Below are 25787 nucleotides of genomic sequence, written 5' to 3' on the forward strand. Positions count from 1 at the left end.
TGTGCTCAGCATCCACCCAGATGTGTTCAGCACCCTCCCAGTGTGCTCAGCATCCACCCAGATGTGTTCAGCACCCTCCCAGTGTGCTCAGCATCCACCCAGATGTGTTCAGCACCCACCCAGATGTGTTCAGCACCCACCCAGTGTGCTCAGCATCCACCCAGTGTGCTCAGCATCCACCCAGATGTGCTCAGCACCCTCCCAGTGTGCTCAGCACCCTCCCAGTGTGCTCAGCATCCTCCCAGTGTGCTCAGCACCCTCCCAGATGTGCTCAGCACCCTCCCAATGTGCTCAGCACCCTCCCAGATGTGCTCAGCATCCTCCCAGTGTGCTCAGCATCCACCCAGTGTGCTCAGCATCCTCCCAGTGTGCTCAGCATCCACCCGGGTGTGCTCAGCATCCCCAGATGTGCTCAGCATCCACCCAGGTGTGCTCAGCATCCACCCAGTGTGCTCAGCATCCCCAGGTGTGCTCAACATCCACCCAGATGTCATCAGCATCCTCCCAGGTGTGCTCTCACATCCCCAGATGTGCCACCAGCTCCATTCTAGAAGAGCTCCTGCGCCCCACATCAGCTTTAGCCCCCTCTGCCCCCGGCAGCCCCAGCTCCCACCCTCCTGCAGCAAACTCCGCTGGAGCAAACGCTCGAGGCTCTTTTCAGGAGCTCTCAGATTCCTGTCCGCGTTCGGCTTTCATTTAAAGCGAGAGCTGCCCGTCAGATCGCTGGAAAGATTGGAAATGAATGTCACGGCTCTAAAAGCAAAGAAAAAAGAGCCACGACTTTCCCATCTCTCCAAAACGGAGAGAAATCTCCTGCTTGAACTCGGACAGGGCTCTCAGCCGTGCTGAGCACCGAGGCGTGCGGGCTCCGAGGCTGCTCATGCAGGAAAGCCAAAGCTGTCGCCTGCCTCAGCAAAGCTGTCAGGACTATTTTATTACATTCCAGCCCATCAAATAACCATCACAACAGGTATTCTCCCCCTCCTCATGGCAGAAAGATGGTAAGGGAGCACTCTCCTCTGAAAGAGTCTGCACTGGTTGTTGTTCATTAATTATTTGGGTGGTATTAACAAAGGTGACACGGACATGTCACCAAAATGCCCTGCAAACTCCCCTCGGTGCTGTGATTATTCATCTCTCCCTCAGCCCAAGCTCAGGAACTCAGAGACTTCGTGCTACATCATAATCTGGATCTCTGTGTTTTCAGAGGCTGAGGCTTGTTCAAATGAGTCACTGCTGAGCTTCCTTCTTATCTTTAAAGTTTGTTATTACTTGGAATTGTTTATCTGCATCACATTTGCAAAAACATCTGAACAAAGGCCAGCCCATGGAAACAAGAGCATTTTTGCACCTTTTTATATAAATAGTTAGGAGTTTATACAGCTGGTTCTTTTCTTTGCAATTCACAATATTTGTCTCTAATGCCAATTTTAAGGACCGTGATGGGATTTAAGCAATCACACGCAGCCCTGGTGTCCTGGCAGAGATAACAGCGCAGCTCCATGGCAGGCTGAGAAATTCAGCTGCTGACAGCCACGCTTTGTGCCCGGCACAGCCCCGAGCTCCGGGGATGCTGCCCCGGCTTGGGGACCCTGCCACGGCGTGACCTGGAGCGGGTCCAAGCTCGTGTGTTCCGAGCAGAGGCGGGGATTTCACACTCACAGCCTCGGGGTAAGGATGGAAGGAGAGGAGGGAGGAAGGACGGGGCCAAGCGGGCGCTGGGATGCCGGGGCCGGGCTTTGTGGGCTCCCTGCACACACCCAGTGTGACCGGCGGCTCTTTTGTCACCCCGGGACACCATGGGGCGAGCGGGGGGGTCTGGCCTCCTTCCTTCCCAAAACCTGGCACGGGCATCGCCCCGGGTGGCCGGCCAGGGGGACAGCCACGATCCCCACATCCAGGCTCGATTTCTGCATCCACGTGTCCCAGGAGCAGCAGTTTCAGCACCTCCCCGCTCCCTCCTGCGCAGCAAACTCAGCCGCGAGTGATGCTCAGCCCCGCTGGGAAGCACAGAAACCTCAGCAGCTTCCCCGAGTCCCTCCCGCACAGCCCGCAGGAGCCTGCCCGGCCCGGGCGAGGGGATCTGGGCCCGGCAGGGCGGGGTGGCCGGGGCAGCCCCGCGGCACTGCCGGGACCGGCACCGCGGCCACGCTGGGGCTGCACCGACCACCACGCTGGCACCGGGGTTCAGGCAGCACCCCGAGAACAGCCCAGCATCCCAAAGAGGGATGAGACCCCACAGGGATCACGGGGCACCCAGGGGGTGCTGAGGAGATGCTCAGAGGCAGGACGGGTGGGATGCGGAGGAGGGAAGGGATGCTGGAGAGAGCACGAGGAGATGCCGAGGATGCTCGAGGGGGATGCAGGGGATGCCTGCGATGGTCCGGGCAGGATAGGGATGCTGGAGCAGCTCTTGAAGACAGGACAAGGGAAGCTGGGGTGATGACAGGAGGACCTTAGGGACGTGAGGAGGACAGAGATATACCGGAGAGCCTGGAGCAGGTCTGGGGGGAGGCCAGGAGGTGATGGGGTGACGCCGGGGAGCCGAAAGCAGGCAAGGGGGGGGTGCCGGGGAGGTGATGAGGGATGCCGGAGAGCCAGAAGCCGACACGGGTGATGCCGGGGAGGTGACGGGAGCTGCCGGGGAGTGCAGGGAAGGGCAGGCGGGATGTCGGGGAGCTGCCGGGGGATTCCCGGGAGCCCGGGAGAGGCGGTGGGGGGTGCCGCGGCGGGGAGGCGCTCACCTGCCAGGAACCGGAGGGGATGTCTCCGAAGCCGCCGGGGCCGGCGGAGCCGTGGCAGCCGCGGGGCGGCCCCGCGCAGCGCCAGAGCAAGCCGAAGCCGGCGGCGGCGCGGCCGGGCGGCAGCAGCCAGGCCGGCGAGAGGAAGGCGGCGGCGCAGGCGGCCAGGAGGCCGGCGGAGAGCAGCGCCCAGAAGCAGCCGACGCCGCTGCACATGGTGCGCCGGCGGGGCAGGGAGCCCGCGCCCCGCGCCGCCCCCGCGCCCGCCACCGGCACCGGCACCGACAGCATCGGCGGCGCGGGGCGGCCGGCGGGGCCGGGCGCGGGGCCGGCAGCGCTGCCCGCGCCCCTGCGCGCTCCCTGCGCGCTCCCTGCGCGTTCCCTGCGCGCTGCCTGCGCCGCCCCCCCCGCGGGGCGCGGCTGAGGACGGGCGCGGTTGCGACACCCGCGGCGGGCGGGGGGATCCGGGGCGGGGGGAGCGGGGTCACCTGCGCGCTCCCTTCTGGGGGTTCGCGGCGATTCTCCGCCCGCTGCAGGCTCCGCAGCGGCCCCGAAAGGGTCGGGTTGTTGCTGCCGGTAATTACGAGCGGTGTTTTTAACCCTCCCTCCGTGCCCGCACACGGCGATGCTGCCGCTCCGCTCCTGCAGCTCTCCCGGACGGGGACACGCGTGGGGAACGCGGGTGCGGGAATCCCGCGGTGGCACCGCGCGGGGGATTGAAACCCGCCGTGACAGGGAGGTTTAGATTGAAACCCGCCGTGACAGGGAGGTTTAGATTGAAACCCGCCGTGACAGGGAGGTTTAGACTAAACCCGCCGTGGCAAGGAGGTCTCGGACTCGAGGTCCGCCGGCTCGGGCTGTGTTATCCTCTAATCCCGCAGGTTTCTCCAAGGTGCTGGAGGCAGAGCGGCTGCCCGGGAGCCTGCGCTTGCTTGAGGTGTAAAAGCTGCGCCTCCCAGTGCAGATGGATTTTTATAACAGTCGTTCTAAGAACTTCATGGATCAGGTTTTATTCCTGCTAAACCTCACGGTGCTGCACGGATTGATGTTTTATGATGTTTGTGCCTCGCAGATCTTACTCGGGTTTTCTCGGTCTCCAGGAGCTCAGTTGTTCCCCCGAGCGGTCTCACGTCCATCAGCCGCATAAAGAACCAGATCCTTTTTAAAATGTAGCAAAAAATGTCTTTATCCTGCGCTAATGTCCTCGGGCGGGTTTCGGGCACTTACTGCCGAGAGCGCTGAAACAGGTAAAGACATTTGGGCACCTTTTGGTGAAAAAAAAGAAGTTTTCCTTTAGATCCAGGGCGAGTTGGTTGGTGTTTAAAGCGCAGCGCTTGGAGAGGGCTCCGAGTCCTGGGAAGCGCAGATCCCGGCAGCACAAGCCGGGGGCTTGGCACCCTCTCCTGGTGCGCGCCCGGAGTGCTGCGGCAGCGATGGCAAATCCGCTCCTGCAGCTGAATGGAGGCACGGCCAAAGCCCCGGGAACGCTGCGGTCCTGCCCGCATGCAACCCTTGGGCTCCATGGGCTGTGTCTGTGTCCTGCTTTTAGAAATGCCGCGGACGCCGCTCGTCCTGGGACCTCAGGAAAGTTCTAGAGGAACAAAATCACACTCAGCCTTGTTTTTTCTCCCATATCCCTGGCTCAAAGAAATACCTGATTGCTGTCATGTGCTGCATCACTTCTTGTACTCCTTGAGGGATCTAGAAAAGCAAAAGGTGGGGGAAAAAAGAACGGAGAAACAGAAGATGGTGTTAAAATAAATGATTATTTTCCAAGTATTTATGATGCCATCGAATGGCCAAGAACTTGGGGAAAGCACTGTGGATTGCAGAAAGGTCATCTGAGGTGAGTCCCACAGAGCGCTGGCGGTGCCATCTGGGCAGGGTGGAGGTGCCAACGAGCCCCTTTGCCTTCCCTGGTTCAGAACAATCCCTGAGTGGCTCCAGCCCTGCTGAAAAGGCTCCGTTCCTGCAGGAGCAGCCGTGGCAGGGCTGGGCAGAGCTCAGGACTGGAGAGGGAGATTTTCTGCTTTCTGCTGCTCAGTGCTGCTTCCCAGAGCTCTGTCCAGCACACCTGCAGGTCACCAACACAGCTCTTCCTGCTGGGAAGTGAACCTTGTTTTGTACCTTTTTATCCCATTTTACACTTCAAACCTCGAGTTTTAACTCACCCACTGGGAGTCAGGCAGAGACTCTTTGCCCCTTGCTTGAACAAACCTCCCTCCCTGGGCATGTGCCCCGTGGAAGGAAACAGGGAGGAATTGCAGTGTCTTAATAAAAGCAGTTAATTTTCACCAGGCTGGGACGTGGGAGAATTCCCTTCTTTGAAATGCTCAGCACAGGTACCAACCCTCCTGTTCCCATGAGGTTCGTGGACTGAGGTCAGCCACAGCCAAACCTGCCAGGAATTCTGTGTGTGCATGCAGACACTTGTTTTCCCATTAAAAAATAAAGAGAATTAGGAGTAAAATACAAGTCTCTAATTGAAGGTGCTGTGAGTTTCTGTGCAAAGACAGAAACTTTGACTCCTGATGTGTTTAGGACATTATTATTCCAGAGTAAGATCTCAGCTGTTAAAGCCCTTACTCATATAATTTTTGGTGTGTTCCCAAAGTAGAGAGAATTCTATATATGAAAGAGAATCCCAACATCATGGGAATAAATGGACTGTCCCAAAGATGGGAGACATGGAAATGGCCTCTAATGTGTTACATTTGTGCTTTTGTGCTGTAATTGAGCAGAGCAGTGCCCTGTGATTAATTATCAAGGCTTGTTCTGCTTTATTATATCTGTCCAAACATGATCATTCCATTCAGATCTTTTCAGATAATAAAGTTTACTTCTTTTTCTACCTGTGGAGAGGAAAAAAACAAGCAGTGAGAGCTTTTTTTTTATTATTATTTGAATGTTTTCATTTAGGGAGGAGTCCCTCAGCTTCTCTGACGTTGACCAACCCATGTCCTGAAGTCATATTTAACTGATTGCTCAGATAATTAAACTGTCATGTTCTGTTAAACGCTCCAGCACCTGCTGTCACTCACACTTCCAGTTCAGATCCAGGTCCAAGGCTGAGTGAGCAGCTCTGGATTGGAGCTTCAGCCCTTCTGAATTCCCAAAAATGAGAGAAAATTTTGGTCCAGGGAGGGTAATTCATGTCAAACTCTTGCGTAAATCATTGCATCCTTCAACCCCCATGTATACCGTGAAACCCAAGAGGACTGGGTGCAAAGTTTTTGGCAGAATATGTTAATTTAGTGTTCCCTGAGTCATGCCATTCTTTCCAGTTTGCTCATCTTCAGAATGTTTTAGTCTATTAGCAGTCTCTGAGGTTATGTGCCAATTAAATAATTCCATTCATTATGCAGAAACCATATAGAATAGTTCATTATGCTTCAGCCAGCCTCTGGGCATGTATACAAAACTGTATCAAAGAGCACCAGTTAACAAAAATAATATCAAAAGAGAAAATGCAATTGCTACAGGGTGTTGATCAACGGCACCATCCCGCCCAGGAGACGGCTCCATCCCAGCCCTGGAAGATCCCCGTGTACCTTTTATGCCATTTACAATTTATGAGTCTTAATTACTGAGTGTTTGTAAAGAGCTTTGGAATGCTTGGATGAAAGGAGGCGCAGAAACGCAGGCAATGATTATTAATTACATCACTTTGGCACGGCTCAGGCAGCAAGGGCAGGACAGTTACACGGCACAGGGTGACACTGCATCGATCCGGGGTGACACGGGCATGGCCGAGCTGCCCTCTGGCCCTGAGCCTCAGTTTCCTCACACGCTCACTAACCAGAATTTATAATCGCAGTCTTTACAAAGTGTTTGTAAAGCTTTTAGAGCAGATATCTCTCCTCAGAGATCAACCTGAGGAGTGTCTCCTCGGATATCAACCTAAGCGCCGCGTCACGGTGACAAACGTCCCTGGCAGGTGAGGGAAGAGCAGATTTGCCTCGGGAGGATGATTAAGAGGATTTTTGTGGCAGGATTCGGGACGCAGACGGAACTGACTTATGGGACAGCGATTCCGCAGGTGGCGAGCGGCCCGGCAGGGATTTCTGGCTGTGCTGGACTCGGGCTGCTGTGGGATGAGGGAAGGAGCCGCCGCATTCCTGCACCGGCCGCGGCCCCGCGTGTCCCGCACAGTCAGGGCCCACAGGGCTGCAGGACTGGGACCGGCTCTGCAGAGCCCTCACAACCCGGGCGGGGCTGTCCGTGTGTCCGTCTGTCTGTCCGCCCCTCTGCTGCGGCCCCCACGGCCGAAGCGGACATCTGGGGACACGTCCCTGAGGTTTCTCTCAAAGGCGCCTCGGCTCTCACGGCCCTGCACGGCGCCCGCCCGTCATCCCCTGCTTCCGGGGCTCTGTCCCCTCCTTTCGGGGCTCTGTCCCTGTGCCCTCGGGACGTGCCCGAGCTGCCGCAGCGTCCCCGGGTCGTCGGTGCCCTCAGCCAAGATGGCGCCCGTCGCCTCACGCCGCCCGGCGCCCCCCGCCCTGATCAAAGATGGCCGCCCCGCCCCGCCCGACCCCCGCGGGCTCCATGCCCTCAACCAACATGGCCGCCCCCCCCGGCCCCATTGGCGGGCGGGCGCGAGGCCGGGGCGGCCATGTTGAGTGCGGCCGCATCCCGCCGTGCCGCGCGGGCGGCGCTGCCGGAAGCGGGCGCGGGGCCGTTGTTGACAACATGGCGGCCGCGGGCGCCGCCGCGGGAGGAAGAGGCGGAGGGAGCGGCGGCGGCGGCGGGCGGGCGCAGCAGCCTCATTCATAGGTCCCGGTGCTCTGCCTTCCCTCCCTCCCGCCTTCCCCCGCCCCGGCGGCCGCCTCGCCCCCTCCCCGGCGCTATGTCCTTCTTCAGGCGGAAAGGTAGGGGGGCGGCGGGCGGGCGGCCGCCGGGCTCGTCCCCCGCGCGGCTGCCGGGCCCCGGCCCTGCCCCTCCGGGCACCGCCGCCGGGCCCCGCGAGGACGCGCGGGCCCTGAGGAGCGGCGTCCCCGCCAATGACGGTCAGTGCCGGCGCCGCGTCCTCTCCTTCCGCGGGGTTGGGAGGACTCGGGGGGCCGGGGCCGGGCGGGGCTCGGGGGGCTCGGCTGCCGCCGGGGCTCTCCGGTGCGCGGCAGCGGCCGCCGGGGCTCTCCGGTCAGCGACCGCCGGCTGCGGGCCCCGGCTGCCCGCGGCTCCGGACGGTGACCGGGGCGGGAGGGGGCTGGGGCACCTCCCACGCTTCGTGCAGGGTTTGAGCCTCTGAGCCCTTTACGGTTGGTTTTTCACAACGCCGACATAAGCCGGCTTTGTATAAATTACAATGAGAATGTACAGCAGCAGCTGAAAATGTCAGTGAAAAAGGGACCTCATGGCATCGGGATCTCCGTGAAAGCCAGAGGAGCCCTCGGCTGTTTATTCTGCAATAGATTTGGTAGGGAGCACAAGCTGGGATATTCAGGGCTGCTGAAATATTTATAATACTCCAGCAGCACAAATGGATGCAGTTTTTAAGTGTTCTCTGGGAGTGCAGCGTTTTGAAGGCACTTTGTGATCGTGCTGCAGGCAGGACCCTGCACTCTCAGCCTGCCCAGCTGTGGTTTGGGTGGTTTTTGTTGAAAGTGGCACCTTTTAGGAAGGGCCCCTTGGGGAAGTTCTGTTTCCTCGTGATGCTGCAGCCCGAGCAATGCAACCATTGATCTCCTGATGTAGCGCTGTCCTAAAGCCTCTCTGGGTTACTGAAGCCACAATGCACATCCTGAGAGGCGAGGATGTGGTACCTGGGCTGATGGAGATGCTCTTGGCTCTCACATCCTCTGGATCTTGCTCAGCCAAAGCAGCAGCACTGAAAATGTCACGCTTTGGGGAGGGTAATGCAGCAGTTGTGCAAGAAATGAGTCTAAACTTCGCAGATCTGAAGAGTCTGGAAGACACCGAGGGCTTTGCAAGTGCCATAATCCTTTTGGGGGTGTTTATATACAAATGTTGGGCTGCAGAATAAAATTTTGAAGTGGTTGTGAACTCTTCAAAAAGAGCTGCTGCTGCTTCATTGAGAATTGTGGAGCTGAGGTTCCGTCCTGATGTGGAATCACAGGGACAAGGTCAGCCTGTGAGGAAACTTTCTCAGGGAGAAAGCCATGAAAGCTCTGATTATCTGAGAAGTGTAATTGAGGATCTGTGTTCCTTTGATTAAAGGATCTTTGGTCAGAGAGGCAAATCAGCACTAAATGCCCGAGAGAGAGACGCTGTGAAGGAGAGGAGAAAAGCAACCTTTCATCTGGGCTGTGCATAAAGCACTGCTCAGTGTGATCTCCGTTTTTAGGTGTGGCTTTTAGAGAAGATTTGAGCTGAAGCTGTGAGGAAAGCAGCACATTAAGGCTTAGGATAAAACTCTGGCCACATGCAGGCCATAATCCTACAAACACCAATGTTCCTGGGGTGAGCTGTCATTGTTTGTGAGGATATTGCAGTGGGTAAAAATTAAAACTAATTTAAAATTAAGCCATAGCAAGGATCATAAAGCAACTGACCTGTAGAGAAATTAAAACCAGGGGTGAAGTGTTTTTATAGCTTGGGCCCTAAAATAAAGGTCTGGCAGACTGAGGGTGGATAATGGGTTGAGAAATCAAAGTATAGCAGGTGAGCTGGGTGCTTGAGGGCAGGTTATGAAACTGCTGCCAGTGGAACAGCTCATCCCTGGGGATATCTTGGGAATAATGTGCAGTTCCACAGCCTGGCTGACCTCAGCAGGATCTCCTTGTTTTTTGTGTGCTGGTGACACACTGTGAACACTTTTTGAGTTGGTTCAGAGCATTTCAAGATGTGAATTGAAACTCTGGAACGTCACGTGCTGGTTTGGCACCCTTTGGAATGGGATTGGCCACTGGAAATGTCACCCTCAGCCCTTGTCCTGTGGTTCCTTCTGGTTTCACACAGGCACCACACAGCGTCCGCTCTCTGGGGGAAGTGAAAGTGAATTCTTGTAGTGAAACTTCACTCTCTGAAATTCGGGCTTGTCCTCGATGGGAGCTGATTTTGTCCCCTCCTGTTACTGGTGTCACTTGGTCATGCTCAGAGCTGCTGGGGACAGAAGCAGCCTGGGTGGAAAGGGTTGGGACACGAGCCTGGAGTTGGTATTTCCAGTTGTAAGTAGGTATTTAGGGAGGAACTGAGTTGCTTGGAAAGAAGGAACAGAGGTATTTAAACTGAAAATAGGCTTATGGAGGACTGTTGTGTGAAACCCAGGAATTGCTGCTGGGAGCTGGTTTGATGAAATATTGGAGCGATTTGGGAAAGATGAGAGTTCACAGAGGTTGATTTCCCTCCTGTCCATCAGCTCAGTTATGTAAAGGCTGCTTACCCTCCTGCTGCATTGGCTGCAGGTCGGCGTGGGGAGAATCCTCCTCTTTTAATGTTCACCTGAACCCGTCTGTCACACCATGTGCTCCTGGCAGCTGCAGTTTTCCAGCCCGAGCTGCCGATTCGCAGCCCTGCAGGGTTTGTGCTCGCAGGGGAGGCTGGAGGCAGCGCTGCAGCCACCGGGCCAGGGCCATTATGTAACCCGAGACCGGAGCTCTCCTTTGAAATATTTACCATCCCTGGGTCGGAATGGGAACGCTTCGGGTGGGTTTTTGGGATGTGTTCTGTGATGGAAATGTGGGATTGTGCTGGGCTGTGCCCTGTGGTTACCTTAGGAAGGGCTCCACAGTCGTGTGCAGGGATGACCTATTTGTAGTAATAATCCTTGCCTGGAGCAGCCTCCCTGGTAGATCACATTCTCCAATTTATTTCTCTGCCATCCTGTTTATGTGCTGCTTGGGTTTCTTCATTTTTGTTTTGAACAGATCTCCTCCTTCACTTCCTTTAGGAGCTTCCTTTACAAATAGTAATATTTTTAAAAAATAAATCCTCAGAGCGCTTTTCCATCACAACTTTTTACACTGTTATCTCCCCATCAGTTGTTCACCCGGGGTTTCATGATGATTAAGCAAGCCTGTTTGTGAGAGAATTAACTGTTTGCAGGGAGATTCCAGAGCATTTCTGTGGTTCCCATCATGTGCATGGAAGCAGCTCCATGGAGCCAGAGCCAGCCCACATCTCCTCAGTGTTGGGTGTTGTGCTGCTCGTCCTATAACACAAGGGAAATGTTGTTTTTAGGTGATTTTTGGTTCACAGAGAGCACCTGCCAGTGCTCTACACTTAAAACACACCTTTCAGACTCTTCCCAGTTCATGCTGTTTAATAAAGTCACCCTGAATGTAGCTTTAATCTATAGACAACAAACATCTTCCTCCATGGAAATGTAACAGACTGTATTTCACGAAACTTAATTAATGGATGATAAGGTTTTGCTTTTGAAAGTAAATCAACAGAAAAGCTTTGAAAGCCTCTGTCAGTTACTGGATGTGCAATTTAAATGCGGAATCAGTTTTAACAAGATTATAGTTTCTGTCTGCCTCTGATACTTGCTGATGTTGGGAATTCTGTGTCCATTCTCAGGTGAATGCCATTAGTCACCCAAAATAGCATTAACATTTTCCCTTGTATTTTACAGTGAAAGGCAAAGAACAAGAAAAGACCACAGATGTGAAAGCAATTAAAAGTAAGAACAAACTTTTGTCTGTAAATTCAGATCTCTGCCATCATCCACCATTTTTATTTTCCCCAACAGGATCATTCCTTGCTCCTGGGCACAGATCTGACCTGTGCATCAAACCCAGAACTTAATTCTGTTTCTGGCTATTTATAGTAACTAATCTTTCCTCCTCCTCTTGCTGATTCTGTAGGTGCAGGAGGTTATTAAGTTATGTCAGGCATGAGCTTTAATTCAAAGTGATCAGGCACTCCAGTCACCTTGCAGTGGTTGTCCCTTATCCACAGCAAATTGCTCCAGGAGTTCCTTGCTCAGGTGCAGTGTCCTTTGGAGTTTGCAAAGTGCAGCTTCTCTGTGTCTGATTTGCAGAAGAAGCTGCAGATTTGACTTTGGGGTTTGTGAAGCTGAAGATCCCAATCCTGAATGAGCCATTCCTTGCTGCTCTGTGGGGTGCCCAAGTCTTGCTGCTAAATCCCTTAGGAAAGGAGAACAGATCTTGGTGGAATAGAGATTTATAAACTGTAGGAAAACAAGTTTGTTGATCCTGTCAGGTTTTCTTGCAGTACTGAAAGGAGATGAGGTAAATGCCAGAATCTGATTTGTTACTTTTATACCCTCAGACAAAATCTTGTTTCTGTACTTGGTAATGTGTTATCTGCACATCAAGAGAAAATTACAGGCTTTTTTCACCTTGGTGGTCTGTCTTTCAAATCAAATGCAGGAAACAGTGAGTTGCATCAATTTTAGAGCCACACCTCACCTTCCAGTGCAACTACCAGTATGGTGACCCTGAAAATAAAAATAAAATTGAAAATTTATAGTACTGCACATTGTGAGCTGCTGCAGCAGAGACCACCTTTGTTTGACCCTTGGAAAGAATAGAACATTTTTTTCTCAAATGTTATATAAAATTAAATTTAAATATAATTGACAGAAGCCTGTAGCATTATGAGGAGTGTGTCTCTGGCTCTACACAAGTAACCTCCACCAAATTTTCCCACTGCTGCCATCCCTTGGCCTTGGAAAAAAGGTATTTTCTCCATTATTGCTGGTATGAACCACCCAGAGGCTTTGTAAGAAGCAGCAAGTGGTGTCTTGGTGTCCAGTTCTGCAGCTGCACAAACACTTGGCAATAATTTAAATATTTCCATTGCTCTTGAGGTATCTGTGACATCTAAGTGTGAAATTGTCAACTGCTGTCATAAAATTGGGAATAAAAATAAAGTGATGCAGCATGGAAGTCATGAAGCCCAAGTTGCTTGACACCTTGATGGAACACATCCCTGAGAAGTGTTGAGATAATCAGCTCATCTGATGTGCTTTATTTTTGAGTCAGAGGTGTAAGATGTCCCTGCATGACATCCTCATCCAACACAGCTTCCTGAGAGCTTTGGAATCTGCTGTGAGCATGTTTGGGGTTTTTTTCAGCTTTGTCATCAATTAACAATTAGCAGAGTTTTGTGTGAGGAAGTTCTTATTTGTTTTTTCTGAGCTCCAGTAGCCACTTGTGTCCTAAAACAGCCAGAGGGGGTTAAGTTTATAACCTGGGTTTCATCACAGGTATTTCCTTATTGCTTTTTTTTTTTTCTCTTGCAACCAAGCAGAAGCAACAAAAATATTTTTGAGAAATAACTCTTGTTAAACCTCACAGATAGGTTTGTAGCTCAGGATTTTTTATCACATTTTAGCTTTCAAACAGGAAATTGATTGGCAGGAGCATTGGAACTAAACCAAGCTGTTGACAGAGTATAAAGTTGTTACAGTAGTGGTTATCAAGGAAGCAGGAAGACCCAGGAATATTTCATGTGTAAACTTGGACGTGGCATCTCTTGATTTGCTGCTGAATAAGGAAAGCAGAGGTGGGTGGGAGTGAGTTTATTCTTGCAATAATAAAACTCGTGGTCTTTAATCAGACCCTTGATCAAAGAGGACACCCAGTGGTACAGAGAGGTCCTAATGAGACTGACTCTTGCCAAATCCCTGATCTAGTTTGGGGTGCTTAGCATTGGGCAATGTTTAGAAGAGATCTTGGGGTCCTTGTGCTTTAACAATTCCTGTCTTGATTCCAGCTCCAGTCCCAGTACATTCCCCTCAGAGAAGCACCAGGAATCATGCCTTGCTGGAGGCTGCAGGACCAAGCCATGTGGCCATCAACGCCATCTCTGCCAACATGGACTCCTTCTCCAGCAGCCGCACAGCTGCCCTCAAGAAGCAGCCAAGTCACATGGAAGCTGCTCACTTTGGAGACTTAGGTAAGGCTGTAAGAATGTCAGATTTTATTTTGTGTATTTATTTTGTATATTATTATGTATTTATTTTGTGATGGTATGCACTCACCATCCCTTGGTTTTCAGGTAAGCAAATAGGTAATGAAAGTGTGGCTGCTGTTATAATAGCATCTGTGTTACCCTGGGAGGGATTTGAAGGGAACAGACTTGAATTCCTTTACTTTGGCATTGTGTTGGAATTGCCCCTTCACAGTTGCATTACAGGACACTTCTGTATCCAGCCCCCACATCTGTGGTACAGTACAGACTCACTCCCTTTCGTGTTTTCCTTTAGGCAGATCGTGTCTGAACTACCAGGCTCAAGAGACCAAATCAAGCCTTTCCAAGACCCTTGAACAAGTCCTGCAGGACAGTGTAGCCCTCCCTTACTTCATCCAGTTCATGGAGCTGCGCAGGATGGAGCACCTGGTGAAATTCTGGCTGGAGGCCGAGAGCTTCCACTCCACCACGTGGTCCCGCATCCGCGCGCACAGCCTGAACACGGTGAAGCAGAGCTCCCTGGCAGAGCCAGTGTCCCCCTGCAAGCAGCAGGAACTGGGCTCCTCTCCCCCTGCTGCCAGCCTGGAGGAGAGGCTGGAGCTCTCCAAGCCCCACAGAACTGCCAGCAGCCAGAACCATGCGGGGCTGCTGGGGCAGGACAGCCACGGCACCAGGGCCCTGCCCCGGGGCAAAGCAGAGCCAGGGACTCGCCCTCTCCCAGCTGATCAGCAAGAATCTTCCAAGCTTTCAGTATCAAATAGAAACAGCCCCTCCTCTGCACTAAAGGACTTGTCAGGAAAACTCATGAAAAGTAAGTGCTGTGTGTTCCCTTTGCTTGGAAAGGTGGGAAATGAATGTTTTTGTGCAGGGGGCAGCCTCAGTTCTCAGGTTCTTAGCAAGCCTGATGTGATGTTGCAAGGAAGAAAGTTTTATGTATTATTGATGTTAACTGATGCTGGTCAGTTTGAGCTGTGTATTGTTTGACTTGTTGAAAAATAAAAAAGCTGCTGAAGAGACTGCAAAATTATTGTGTACTCAATGAGCTTAGGTTGCTTCTGTTCTTCCATGTGTGATAAGAAATTAAGTGAACATTGATATGTCCAGTTCCTCACTTACCTGTCCCATCCCACCTTAAAAGAATTGCAGAAAGTTTGGATGGTGGGGCTGGGAATTGATAATTCACTGGTCATGGAAGGTAAATATATAAAATGACATATGCAAGAGACTTGTGGAGATTTGTGTGTGGAATGTACTGGTTTTGTTCTTGGATTTATTTGATAGAGTTCCTCCCCTTGTAACTGATTTGTTGTCATTTGGATTCCACCTCTTCAGAGGCTGCTGGAAGTAAGGATGAAATTAAAATATTTCCTTTTGGTAGTGAGCTACATGCACAGTAACATGTTTCTCTACTTTGCATCTACTCAGTCCTCCCTCATTTGTGCAAGTCTGCAGCCAAAAAGGAAACACTTCTTTCTTCATATTGGTTCCTTTTGTTTGCCCAACTGTTTCCTCGTGTTGCATCCCTTTCTCTTGCTGTTTGTGTTTCTCATGTAGTTATTTATCATGTGCCTCCACAATACATAACCTCAGCCCCAAAGCCACTTAAACAGGGAAAATTATGTTTTAGTCACCAAAGCATCTCTGCTTTCTGATGTCTAAAAAGAATTTGAAAACACAGGGTCCTTATTGAGAAATCTGAAAAGAATTTGAGTGTAATTTTTTCTGTCTTCCAGAACAGAGTCCCAAGTCTCAAAAGATGATGTGTAAAGAACACAACTTGTTTGAGGCATATCATTTTAAGATGGTTTTCTCCCTAGTAATTCCTATATAATGCAAGTGATTCCTCTGTGATGAGAGCTAAAAATTGGGAATTTCACTTGCCTGAAAGCTGTTGCTTCTGGGACTATGGTGTGCAGCTGGGGAAGTGGGTTCTGCCTTGTGTGCTGGTAGGGAAAATTTGGAGCTATGTTGTTTTATTCCACCTCAGTCCATGCTGGGTTTGTTGTGACCTGACTGGAGATCACACAGTCCCTGCAGCTGGTCAGGGGCAGAATATGAATATCCTGCAGTGGAAGCATCACTGAGAATTAGACAGTTGCTTTTCTGAAGAGGAAATATTTGTTACTCACTCACTCCAAGGAATTCCAAGTGTGATTCTGTGTTTCTTCCCTGCAGGTATAGAACGGGATGCAGTTAGTACTTTTACCAAATATATTTCTCCAGATGCTGCTAAACCAATCCCTATTACAGAAGCAATGAGAAATGACATAGTTGGTAAGAATTAATAATTGCTTCCTCATTTCAGAGCTGCTCTGTCCCCATAAAAATGTGTCTCTAATATGTCACACTTTTGCATTTATCTTTATTTTTATGAATTTTAAAGGCAGCCTTAAAAAGATAGGAGATTCCAAGTATCAGTGGATCTGACCTTCAGCAGTGCTGAGAATATCCTCATAAAAACTCCCAGAGATTTTGTTTAAATTAGGGAAAGAATTCTTGGTGATTGTGGAGGGGATGCAGATGAGTGTCAATCAAATACTTTAGCCATGTTATTGTTATCTGGCCAGCCTTGACAGCTCTTTGCTCAGTCAGAACCAGCTGATTCTGGTGGATTTGAACTGCAATTTTTCATTAACCAGTCCTTGCTCTGCCTTTCAGCTCCATCAGCCAAATCCATGTTAAAATTAACCTGGTCTTTCTTTGCAGCAAAGATCTGTGGGGAGGATGGCCAAGTGGATCCCAACTGCTTTGTTACAGCCCAGTCCATAGTGTTCAATGCAATGGAACAAGAGTAAGTTGATGCCATGGTTTGGGTTCTTGTGTCTCTTGCCCTAAAGGTTCTGTTAAGAATCTTTATGGAAACATGACCATATCAGCACTTTCTGTGCTGTATTTTATATTTGAAACTGCTCAGATCCCCTCCTCCAAATCCATTCTTGCTGAACTTGGCTGTTCACACTCTTGTGTTCTTTATCTCTTTCTTGTGCCATTTACAAACCTGCCCTGTTTCTTGCTTGTTTGCCTTTTATCCAGCCAAAAGTATCAGAGTTCTGGGCAAGAGCTGATGGGTTCTGAGGGTGCCTTGGGTGCTGCTGACCCTGATAAGTGATTGTCCCTTGTCTGTACAGGCACTTTAGTGAGTTCCTGCGGAGTCACCATTTCTGTAAATACCAGATTGAGGTGCTGACCAGTGGGACTGTGTATCTGGCTGACATTCTGTTCTGTGAGTCAGCCCTGTTCTACTTCTCTGAGGTGAGTGGCAATGGTTGGGTTTGCTTTTAGATCCCTTTCTAGCAGATGGAAAAAAAAATCTGGTCATTCCTTGATGGCTTTGGGTTGGATATTGGGCAGGAATTGTTCCCTGGCACAGGGTGCCCAGAGCAGCTGTGGATCCCTGGCAGTGTCCAAGGCTGGGTTGGATGAGGCTTGGAGCAGCCTGGGATAGTGGAAGGTGTCCCTGCCCATGGCAGGGGGTTGGAACTGGATCATTTTTAAGGTCCCATTCCACCCAAACAATTCTGTAATTCTATGATTCTAAATATAATTTAAAAAACCCAGGTGTGTTTTTCTGAGAGAAAATGCATTGAACTTTTTCCTGCCCTCATGTAGAACTAATTCAAATGTTCAAACCTGTCCATTGTGTTGTGGAATGAGTATTTGTGATTTCCTCTCAGTTAGTGAGTGCTTCTCAGAGTCCCTTTGCTTTGTAGTAGCTTTGACGTTGTCATCTTGATCTTCACATTGTAGTGACTGTAAAAGCCCGGATTACAGATAACAAATCATAACCAGTGCTATGTGGAGAGGGCACCTTTAGTGATTTGATAGGTTAAATAAAAGATATCACAGTTTCAGGCTGCTGCACCTTTAAGGAATCAGCTCTTGACATACTTGTCCTGACAGTCTGACAAGCTGATGTAGTTTGAAACTGCAGCTTGGGAAGCTGAGACAATGTGCTGAGCTCAGTGTAAGCTAAATGTAGCATGAAAATGGTGCTTCCTGTCCTAGGACAAGACAAATAGTTTTTTGGAAACTAAGTGTAAAAATGAGTACAGAAAAAAAATGTCAGAAGTTCTCTTTTTTTTTTTTTTCTCTTTTTTCCCCCCCAAGCAAGCTAAATCTGTCTGAAACAGAAATTCAAAATACTGTGTCCAATTTTGCATGACTAATACATGCCCTATGTTTCTTGTTCTAAATGGGAAGAAGGAAGTTAAAAAATTATTAAAAGTTTCTTGCTAAAACTTCTTTAATCTCCTCTTTTTCTGCTTTCCCTTGCAGTACATGGAGAAGGAAGATGCAGTTAATGTACTGCAGTTCTGGTTGGCAGCAGATAACTTCCAGTCTCAGCTTGCTGCCAAAGAAGGCCAGTATGATGGGCAAGAAGCACAGAATGATGCCATGATTTTGTATGACAAGTGAGGGAGCTCAACAATCCTTTCTTTCTGTACTTGTGGTTTTGTGTTTGCTGTGCAAAAGGAACTTCTCTGCATTCTTGGGCTGGTCTGCTGAGGTGCATTTTATCAAGGTGGTTTTTGATGTGTTTGCACACATGAACTGATTTTTTTTGACATACATGAGGAGAAATCCTTACAAGGATTCCAGTCTTAAACATAATTCAGGATTTTCAGGACTTAATTGCTTGGTTTTGTTTGGTTGGGAAGTATTAAAGCTGATTGGTTGTCATTTGAAAATGGAAGGGGTTTAAGCCTAGTAGCAGATACAGCACTGCAGGAAAACTGTAATGTTCAGATACTGTTACTCATTAAAAGTAGGCTGCAGAAACTCTTCTCACTTGTAAAAAAAGCCAACTAGTGCTTATTCTTAGTATTGTGAAATATTTCCTTTTTTAAGGAAGCAATCAGATCCTTTTTAATATCCGACTTTCAGGAGAGGAACTTTCTTCCTGTACTTTGTGCTTCACTTTAGCAATAAGACAGCTGGGAGACAGACAGCACAACTGCTTCCAGGAAATGTTTGTTCTTAAGCTTAAGTGTGAGGCTCTACCACAACTGGAGTTATTACCCAAGGAGGAAATAATAATTGGAGAGGAACCAAATGTTTCACTCAGAGATTCATCAATCATTCCCCCATCCTTAGACTCAGTTTGCAAGGATGTGAGCAGCAGTGAGCAGCAGTAGAGCCAAAGCTGCTTTGGAGTTCTGGGTGTTTCCTGCTCCATTCCTGTTTCCCATTCTGTTTTCCATCTGTGTTTCAGGGCAGGGCTCTCAGACTGTTTCCGTCTCACCCGTAGCAGTGGGGACCAGGTGTGTGCAGTGTCTGGGGTGGGCACTGAGCACTGCAGAGGTTTGCAAATCCTGTTTGTGTTGTTTCCTTGCCCTGCCCAGGTACTTCTCCCTGCAGGCCACGCACCCTCTGGGCTTTGATGACTCTGTGAGGCTGGAGATTGAATCCAACATCTGCAGGGAGGGGGGGCCTCTCCCCAACTGCTTCACCACTCCCTTGAGGCAGGCCTGGACAACCATGGAGACGGTGAGATCCTCCTGCAGAGTGGGGTGGGGCTGATCCCCCTTCAGCGTGGGGCTCACACTCAGTGAGGGTGATGGGGCTCCACAGTGTGCCCTGATTTGTCCTCTTCCTTTACTGATTTCCAGTTTACCTGGATAACAGAACAGCTTCAGGAAAATCTGCCAGACTCTTCCCCAGCCTGATTTGAAGATACCACCCACTGCTGCTGTTAATGCTCTGTTTGTCTCATTGGGTGATTATTGCAGTTTAATGGAAGTAACAGAATTTCCTCCCATGTGAATTGCTATCAACAGCTTATTTTGTATCTTTAGAAAATTTTCCTTCCTCTTAGTAGGAGTTGTTTGCAAGTCTAATACAAGTGCTGTGGTTAATAGTGTAACTCTGGGATACCCAGATACCAGAGATGAATTATTTGATTCTGGAGCTGCAGAGAATTGTGCACAGTGAAACAGAATCACTGTAAAGCCTGTTGGGCTGTCAAGCTTAAGTTTGTAGAAGGCAAGAAAACCCCCCTGAACTTCAGTTCCATTTACTGGGGGATTTCATTAATAGGCAGTTGGGTTTGTTCATTTTGCAGTAGGATTAAAACTTAAAGCACTGCAGTTGCCAATCCACAATAATTCCATGCATGGATGCTTTTACTTGTGTTCCATCTACACAAGGACTGAGATATTTGTGTGCTCTTCTCTAACTATGCAGACCAGCCTTAATTAAAGAAGACTTTTTCTATCTCTCAGGTTTTCCTACCCGGTTTCTTGTCCAGCAACCTTTACTACAAATACTTGAATGACCTCATCCATTCAGTACGAGGAGATGAATTCCCAGGAGGGAACATTGCACTGAGTATCCATGGCCCTGGTAGCTCTCCTGACAGTGATTCCATAGGGAGCACGGATGGCTCTGCCTCACAGGTACCACTTTGGGTTTTCTGTGTCAATATCCGAGTTTTTATCCTGTAAGGAAACCCCATTCCACTTTCATTTAAAGCCTGTGTTGTGTTAGGATGTGTTTAATCTACCTGCAGCTCAGTTCTGTCAGAAGTGTCTCTGCTATTTGTTGTACCCAAAGCCTTGTGCTGCTGTTATTTCTTTACATCAGTGATGTCTTTATTAAGTTGCTGCTTTACTGAAGACTTTTTATGATGCCATAATATCTAAGAATGCTTGTTATTAGAACTAACATTATTTTGTCAATATCATAGTTAACAGCTTCAGGTGAAAATTGACACTTGTGAATATGCTATCAAATTTAAATATAAACATGCTAGATTTGTGTGCTCAGTTCTTTTAAAGTGCTAGATCTTCTGTCCTGAAGAGTAAACTCATTTCCAGGGCTGAAGGCATCAATCTGCTCAAACACAGTGCAGATTCTGGCTAACCTGTAACCAGGACAGCTTGGAAACTGCAAGCCCAGCTGAGAGCAGAAGAGCCAAGCAACTGCTGCTTTTATTGAACTCTGCAGGGCTACCCTGAGCTTCAAACCCAGTATCCACACCAATGTTAGTCATGTCCTGGCTTTCCAGCAACTTGGAAGCTGTACCACCTGCTTGTGCTATTTTTAAACCTCCTAATTTGCAAGGAGGGAATATTCCTCCCCTAGCTGTGAAGTGAGGAATAAAATCTGTGTTCTTGAAGCCTCCTGCTGCTTGAACCTCTGAGCAGGAGGAACTGCTGGTAATTGGCTGGGCAATTTAGGAAATGAGGTGCTGCTTTCTGTGGTGTGCATTCCTGCTTGTGTGAATAGGAGAATCTCTGGGTCTCTGCATATTTTTGCATAAAGAGCAGCAGGAAAGGAGCTGCCATTGGTGTTCCCGTTCCGTGCTGAGGCGATAATGGATTGCTGTGTGTTGTGCCCTCCCTGCTGTTGGTCTGATGGTTCCTTGGCTTTTTATTCATAATCTTATATAAATACTCCAGGGCAGAAGATAAATAATTTGTTCTCTGTGCATGGGGGAGGCATCTGTGTTTGGGAATTGCTTAGCAAGAGCAGGAGGGATGTTCCAGACTCACAACAAATGATTTGCGAGCACGCACGGATCTGTTGAGCTGATAATTGAGCAGCGTGTGCTGACCTGGGCTTTGTGTCTTTGGCTCTGTCCACAGAATTTTATCATCCTCTGCTAACAACAATGTCCTGTGAGTTGGGAATTCAAGGCTGTGTAGACACACTGATTCTTTTGTACTCTTGCTTAGAGACTTAAAGGAGGTTTATCTGTGTTAAAAGCACTAAAATTGCAGTTTTGTTAAGAAGCTGGTAGTTATCTGCATTGGGCACTAATACTTAGAATTTTTATTTGTAGTCCAATGTCAAAAAGGCTAATGTTAAAATCCTGAAAAATTTTGATGAAGCAATAATTGTAGATGCTGCAAGTCTGGATCCAGAATCTTTGTATCAACGAACATATGCAGGGTAAGGTTCATTTCAGTGTATTGTTTCCTTTCTGGTTACATGTTTCACCTCTGTTTCATTTTTGCTGTGTCCTCCTGCATGGAGAGTAGGCCTAAATGCAAGATCTTACTCCATGTCTTAATATTTGACAGTAACTTTATTTCAATAGTGTGATTTAACACCCAGTGAATGTTTCTTTGACCAAAATGGCAGCCAGGAAAATATTTCTAATTGGTTTTTCTCTTCCTCTTAGTTATTGTTCCTCTTTGATTCCAAAATGTAGCCAAGTATATAGCCAAATACAGATTTTCATAATGTCATGGTTCTTTTGATCACCCACATGGTTCTTCGCTCCTCTCCTCAGGAAGATGACGTTTGGAAGAGTCAGTGACTTGGGGCAGTTCATCAGAGAATCTGAACCAGAGCCTGATGTCAAAAAATCAAAAGGTTTGCTTTGCTCTTTCTCTCAATTTCTGTAAACATCTGCAGAGCTGCTCTCTTCCCTGCTGGAGTTAAGATAGGCAGTGTTGACTCTTTCCAGATCTGTTTTAAGCTAAATAGAAATTCTGTGGGGATTGGCCTGTACTGAGGCAAAACCCATCTCTGGCCCAGCTTCCTGCCCAAATTCTGCTTTTCTGGTCCAGCTGGACTCCAGGGAGGATGAGCAGCCTGTGGGAGTTGGAGCTGTCAATGGAACCTGGCAGGGATGGAAGTGTCAGCAGCTGAGCTGGTGATCAAACCTTCAAAGCTTTGGTCTTGAGATGGAAAAGAGCTGCAGCTCTCCACATGCTTCCCACCCAGGCTGGGACCTGCTGCTGGTGCTGCTTTTCAGCTCTGGGGAAGCCTCAGTGTCCAAATGGCTGCAGGCAGTCCCTGTCTTTCCTGCCACTCCTCCACGTCCTGAATGGCAGCAGAGCAAACCCTTCACAAGGGTGGCAGGAATCAGCTTTGTGCCTCACTTTGCTGACATACCTTGCTTGCTGTTTTTATCTCAACCAGGGTCCATGTTTTCACAAGCAATGAAGAAATGGGTTCAAGGAAATACAGATGAGGTGTGTCCCTTTTCATGTTCTTCTTGTGACTTTACACTTCAGAGAAATAAAGCATTGATGTTCTTAATCCTGCCTGTTATCTCTGAGTATCTTTTTGCTGCACCAAGAACAGGGAGACTCTGTGTGCTAAATATAATTTGATTGCATGTATGTGTGAAACTGGTTTGCTCTTTGCCAGTGCTTGCTGGTTGAACTAATTAAGTGTGTGCTTGCAGTCAGGGTTTTTCTTATTGTGGTTTTATTTATCTATAAGTAGGGGTGGAAGTGCTGTTTGAGTGACCACTGCACATGGATTCCAGGCTGCATTTTTCCCCTCTGAGGGCCTTGGACAAATCCCCAAGAGATAAATCTAAAATCTCCACTAACTCTCTTGGAAATTGCATCAAGCCTTAAGTACAGTAATTGAAATTAACACTGTATGTGGAAGCCAGGTGTGTTTCCATCGAGGGAGGATGTGTTCATACAGGTTATGGAGTTGTGAAGGTTACCCTGACTCCAAGGCTGTGCTGAGAGCACTGTGTTTGTCTTTGAAGAACCTGAAGCTATCTGTGTTTTGGGCTGTGTTTTTCAGGCTCAAGAAGAGATGGCTTGGAGGATAGCAAAGATGATTGTCAACGACGTCATGCAGCAGGCGCAGTGTGAGCAGCCCTTGGAGAAGGTCACCAAGGTAGGGGGGTGGAAAGGCTGCTGTCTTCATCTGGCTCCAGCCAGGCTGTGGGAGGAGCAGAGCTCTCACTTGCCTTCCTCCTGTGGCTGAAACCCACGCTGGAAAATGTTCAAACCAGCAGAGCATGAGAGGAGCAAACAAAGGTTGGAAGTGTTTCGGCCTACGGGTGATGTAGGAATTTCTTAGCAGATGCCTGTGGTGGTTCTCCTGTGCAAGCATTAAACTTGTTTTAGTTTGAGTCTACAAACTGCCTAATTAGTTAAAAGGGTGATCTGTGCTGCAGGATGAAGTGTAATTCCTGACTTGAGCTCACATTTGCTGTGTCCTCTTAGTCAGTAGTGGTATTTCTGCTTGAAGTTCAGTAAAACTCAGCAGCTGTGAATTTGTCTCATTGGGTGCTCTCATTTGCACAGTTCTGTCTCCAGCCTTTAAAAAGACACAGTAACCCTGTGCATGGGTTTGTGTGTTGTTGCTTAGTGGCTGTGTTGGTGTACAGCCCACGTGGTCTCTGTGTAAAACCCTCAGTTCTGAGGCAGCAGCTGGATTTTGTGAAATATTGGGTGACAGCAGGTTACCAGGTTAATGTCTGGTACTTCTGACTTTCAGGCATGTGAGTTTGTAAAAAATAACTTGCATTATGTTCAGTTATTGAAAGTAAACATGTGCCAAAGCCCAGTTTTTGGATCCAAATGCGTGGATCCATAGTTTCACTGGAAGTGAACACTGATTATTTTCTTTCTAGTAGAGCAGTAACATTTAAATAACTTGTACAATGACTTCACTTAATAGCTTGGCTGCAATGATACAATTCCAGTTTGCCTGGATGAAAAGGTCACTCAGCACAGTATTTAGAATTCTCAAATGACTGCAGATGCTCTGGATTAAATTAAGCAAGTAATCAAAAGGTTGAGTGTGTTTGGATTAGGTTTGGGGCTTTTTTCTCCCCCAAACTCAAACAAACCTGGCTTTTAAACACAAAATGTCTTTCTATTGAACAGTTATCTTGCATGTTTTAGGGTAAAATTAACTGGTTTTCCCTTTTCCAGCTATGATTTTAGAAACTCCAGGACAGGAAATCTGGTTTTCCACTTTGAGAATGAGTGAACTTTCCCTATTGGTGGATTCTTTAACACAGCCAATAAAAACAAAGCACTGTTACTCCAACCACTGGAATCCCCCTCATTTCTAAGAATGAAAAAGAAGCAATCCTGGACCTGCACTGTACAGAGTGAAGAAACACTTCTGCCTGGTGTATGTGGCATTCACAGTAATGATGGTTCTGAGATGAGGATGCAGTTTACAAATGTGTCACTGAGGAACTGTCATTGACTTCACAAATACTTGACCCTGTCTCAAAAAAAGACTTTCAGGCAAAATATCTGCAATGGGACACAGAGGCCACAAAGAGGGGAAGGTTTTGCTGTAGTTTCTGGTTCTACTGCTTGTAATTTTTAAACACAGAGTTGGAAGGGCTGTGGGGCAAATCCAATGGCAGTGAATGACCTGGAAAGTTCTAAGTTTAATTTTCCGTTACTTGAAATAGATGAGTATTCAAGTGTAAGATAAATGTATTTTACTTCATAACTGCATTAACTTTGAAGGCAGTGCAGAAGGGTCAGGAACTCCTCCTTGTTGAGCTCCTACACCTGCACACACACACACACATCTCCCTACTTCCAGCACGGGGCAGAGCCAAGGCTGGTCCTGCAGCCCCTCTGCTCCCACCTTGGTCCCTGCAGAGCGCTCCACTCCTGTCCTCACCATCCCACGAGCAAGGAAAAAAGGAATTGCTGCCATTCTCCATCGCTTGCTGTCCTCCACCCACCATAGGATCTAATTCCAGATGTTTGGTTTACAAAGAAAAACAGTTTTTAATGACCTCTGGCCTCCTTCCTGACACTGTCAACACTTACCATGTTACACAGCACCTCCTTTTTTTTCCCCCAGCAAATCAATTTTGCAGGGTAGCAGAAGTACTCAGTGTCTCACCCTTATGTTACTGCTGCATTTTTAGTATACAACACTTTCATTTTGGGTCTTTTTTTTTAACTCTAATGATTGCTTTTCTCCTCAAACTTGTGCAAAGAAATCACTATGCGAAGAACTCAAATCATTTCCAATGTTCAGAATATCTTGATTGACTAGAAAGTGTTATTCTGTTGCAATATTTGATTGTATAGAGACACACTGTATTGTTATGAAAAAGCAAAAAAGGCTGTGTATAGGTTTTTGGTACTATGTACCACCTCTTATTTCTCTCATACCCAAGCATTCATGTACTTAAAACATACTCTATTTAATTGTGTTTTGATTTAAAATATATAAATATTAAAATTTGTGTCGATTTTCTGTTTTCATGGGGTTTGAAGTTACATGGGATGGGGTTTTTTATGTGAATTTTAGGGGTAATTTTGCCCTCATTTCTTAATGGATTAGGTTAATGGCAACCTGTGAATAAGATTAATTCTTATTTAAATAGTAAATAAGTTGTTCAATCACAGGACATGGCAGAAGTTGGGCTGGGAAAGCTGTAAAGGGGCAGGGGTTGGTCCTGAAGTATTGAACCACACTAAACTCTTACCTATTTTAGTGCACCCTGCCTCAGTTTCCCCC

At 48.3% G+C, this 25787-nt stretch overlaps 2 protein-coding genes across 3 annotated transcripts in view; one reads left to right on the forward strand and one right to left on the reverse strand.

The window, feature by feature from the left end:
* The window catches only part of LHFPL7 (LHFPL tetraspan subfamily member 7), a 59247-nt gene extending 56215 nt beyond the window's left edge, over positions 1-3032 (reverse strand). The window contains exon 1 of the mRNA XM_066563653.1: positions 2745-3032. Within this exon, the coding sequence (XP_066419750.1) occupies positions 2745-3032 (288 nt within the window). The remainder of the gene's footprint in view (positions 1-2744) is intronic.
* A 4423-nt stretch (positions 3033-7455) lies between these two features.
* On the forward strand, positions 7456-25512 carry AKAP10 (A-kinase anchoring protein 10). Of its 2 annotated transcripts, XM_066563265.1 has the most exons (15): positions 7457-7747; positions 11278-11325; positions 13386-13568; positions 13879-14394; positions 15759-15857; positions 16290-16374; positions 16712-16835; positions 17859-17995; positions 18926-19070; positions 19805-19978; positions 21367-21476; positions 21820-21902; positions 22455-22507; positions 23079-23174; positions 24221-25512. In XM_066563265.1, exons 1-15 carry the CDS (start codon positions 7588-7590, stop codon positions 24224-24226), a joined length of 2019 nt encoding a protein of 672 aa, XP_066419362.1. In that variant the 5' UTR covers positions 7457-7587; the 3' UTR covers positions 24227-25512. The 2 variants fall into 2 exon arrangements, with proteins under 2 accessions (XP_066419363.1, XP_066419362.1); XM_066563266.1 differs by lacking the exon at positions 11278-11325 and having other exon boundaries at positions 7456-7747.
* Positions 25513-25787: the final 275 nt, after the last annotated feature.

Source organism: Molothrus aeneus, chromosome 20 (genome assembly GCF_037042795.1).
Source record: "Molothrus aeneus isolate 106 chromosome 20, BPBGC_Maene_1.0, whole genome shotgun sequence".
NCBI classification, from domain to species: Eukaryota; Metazoa; Chordata; class Aves; order Passeriformes; family Icteridae; genus Molothrus; species Molothrus aeneus.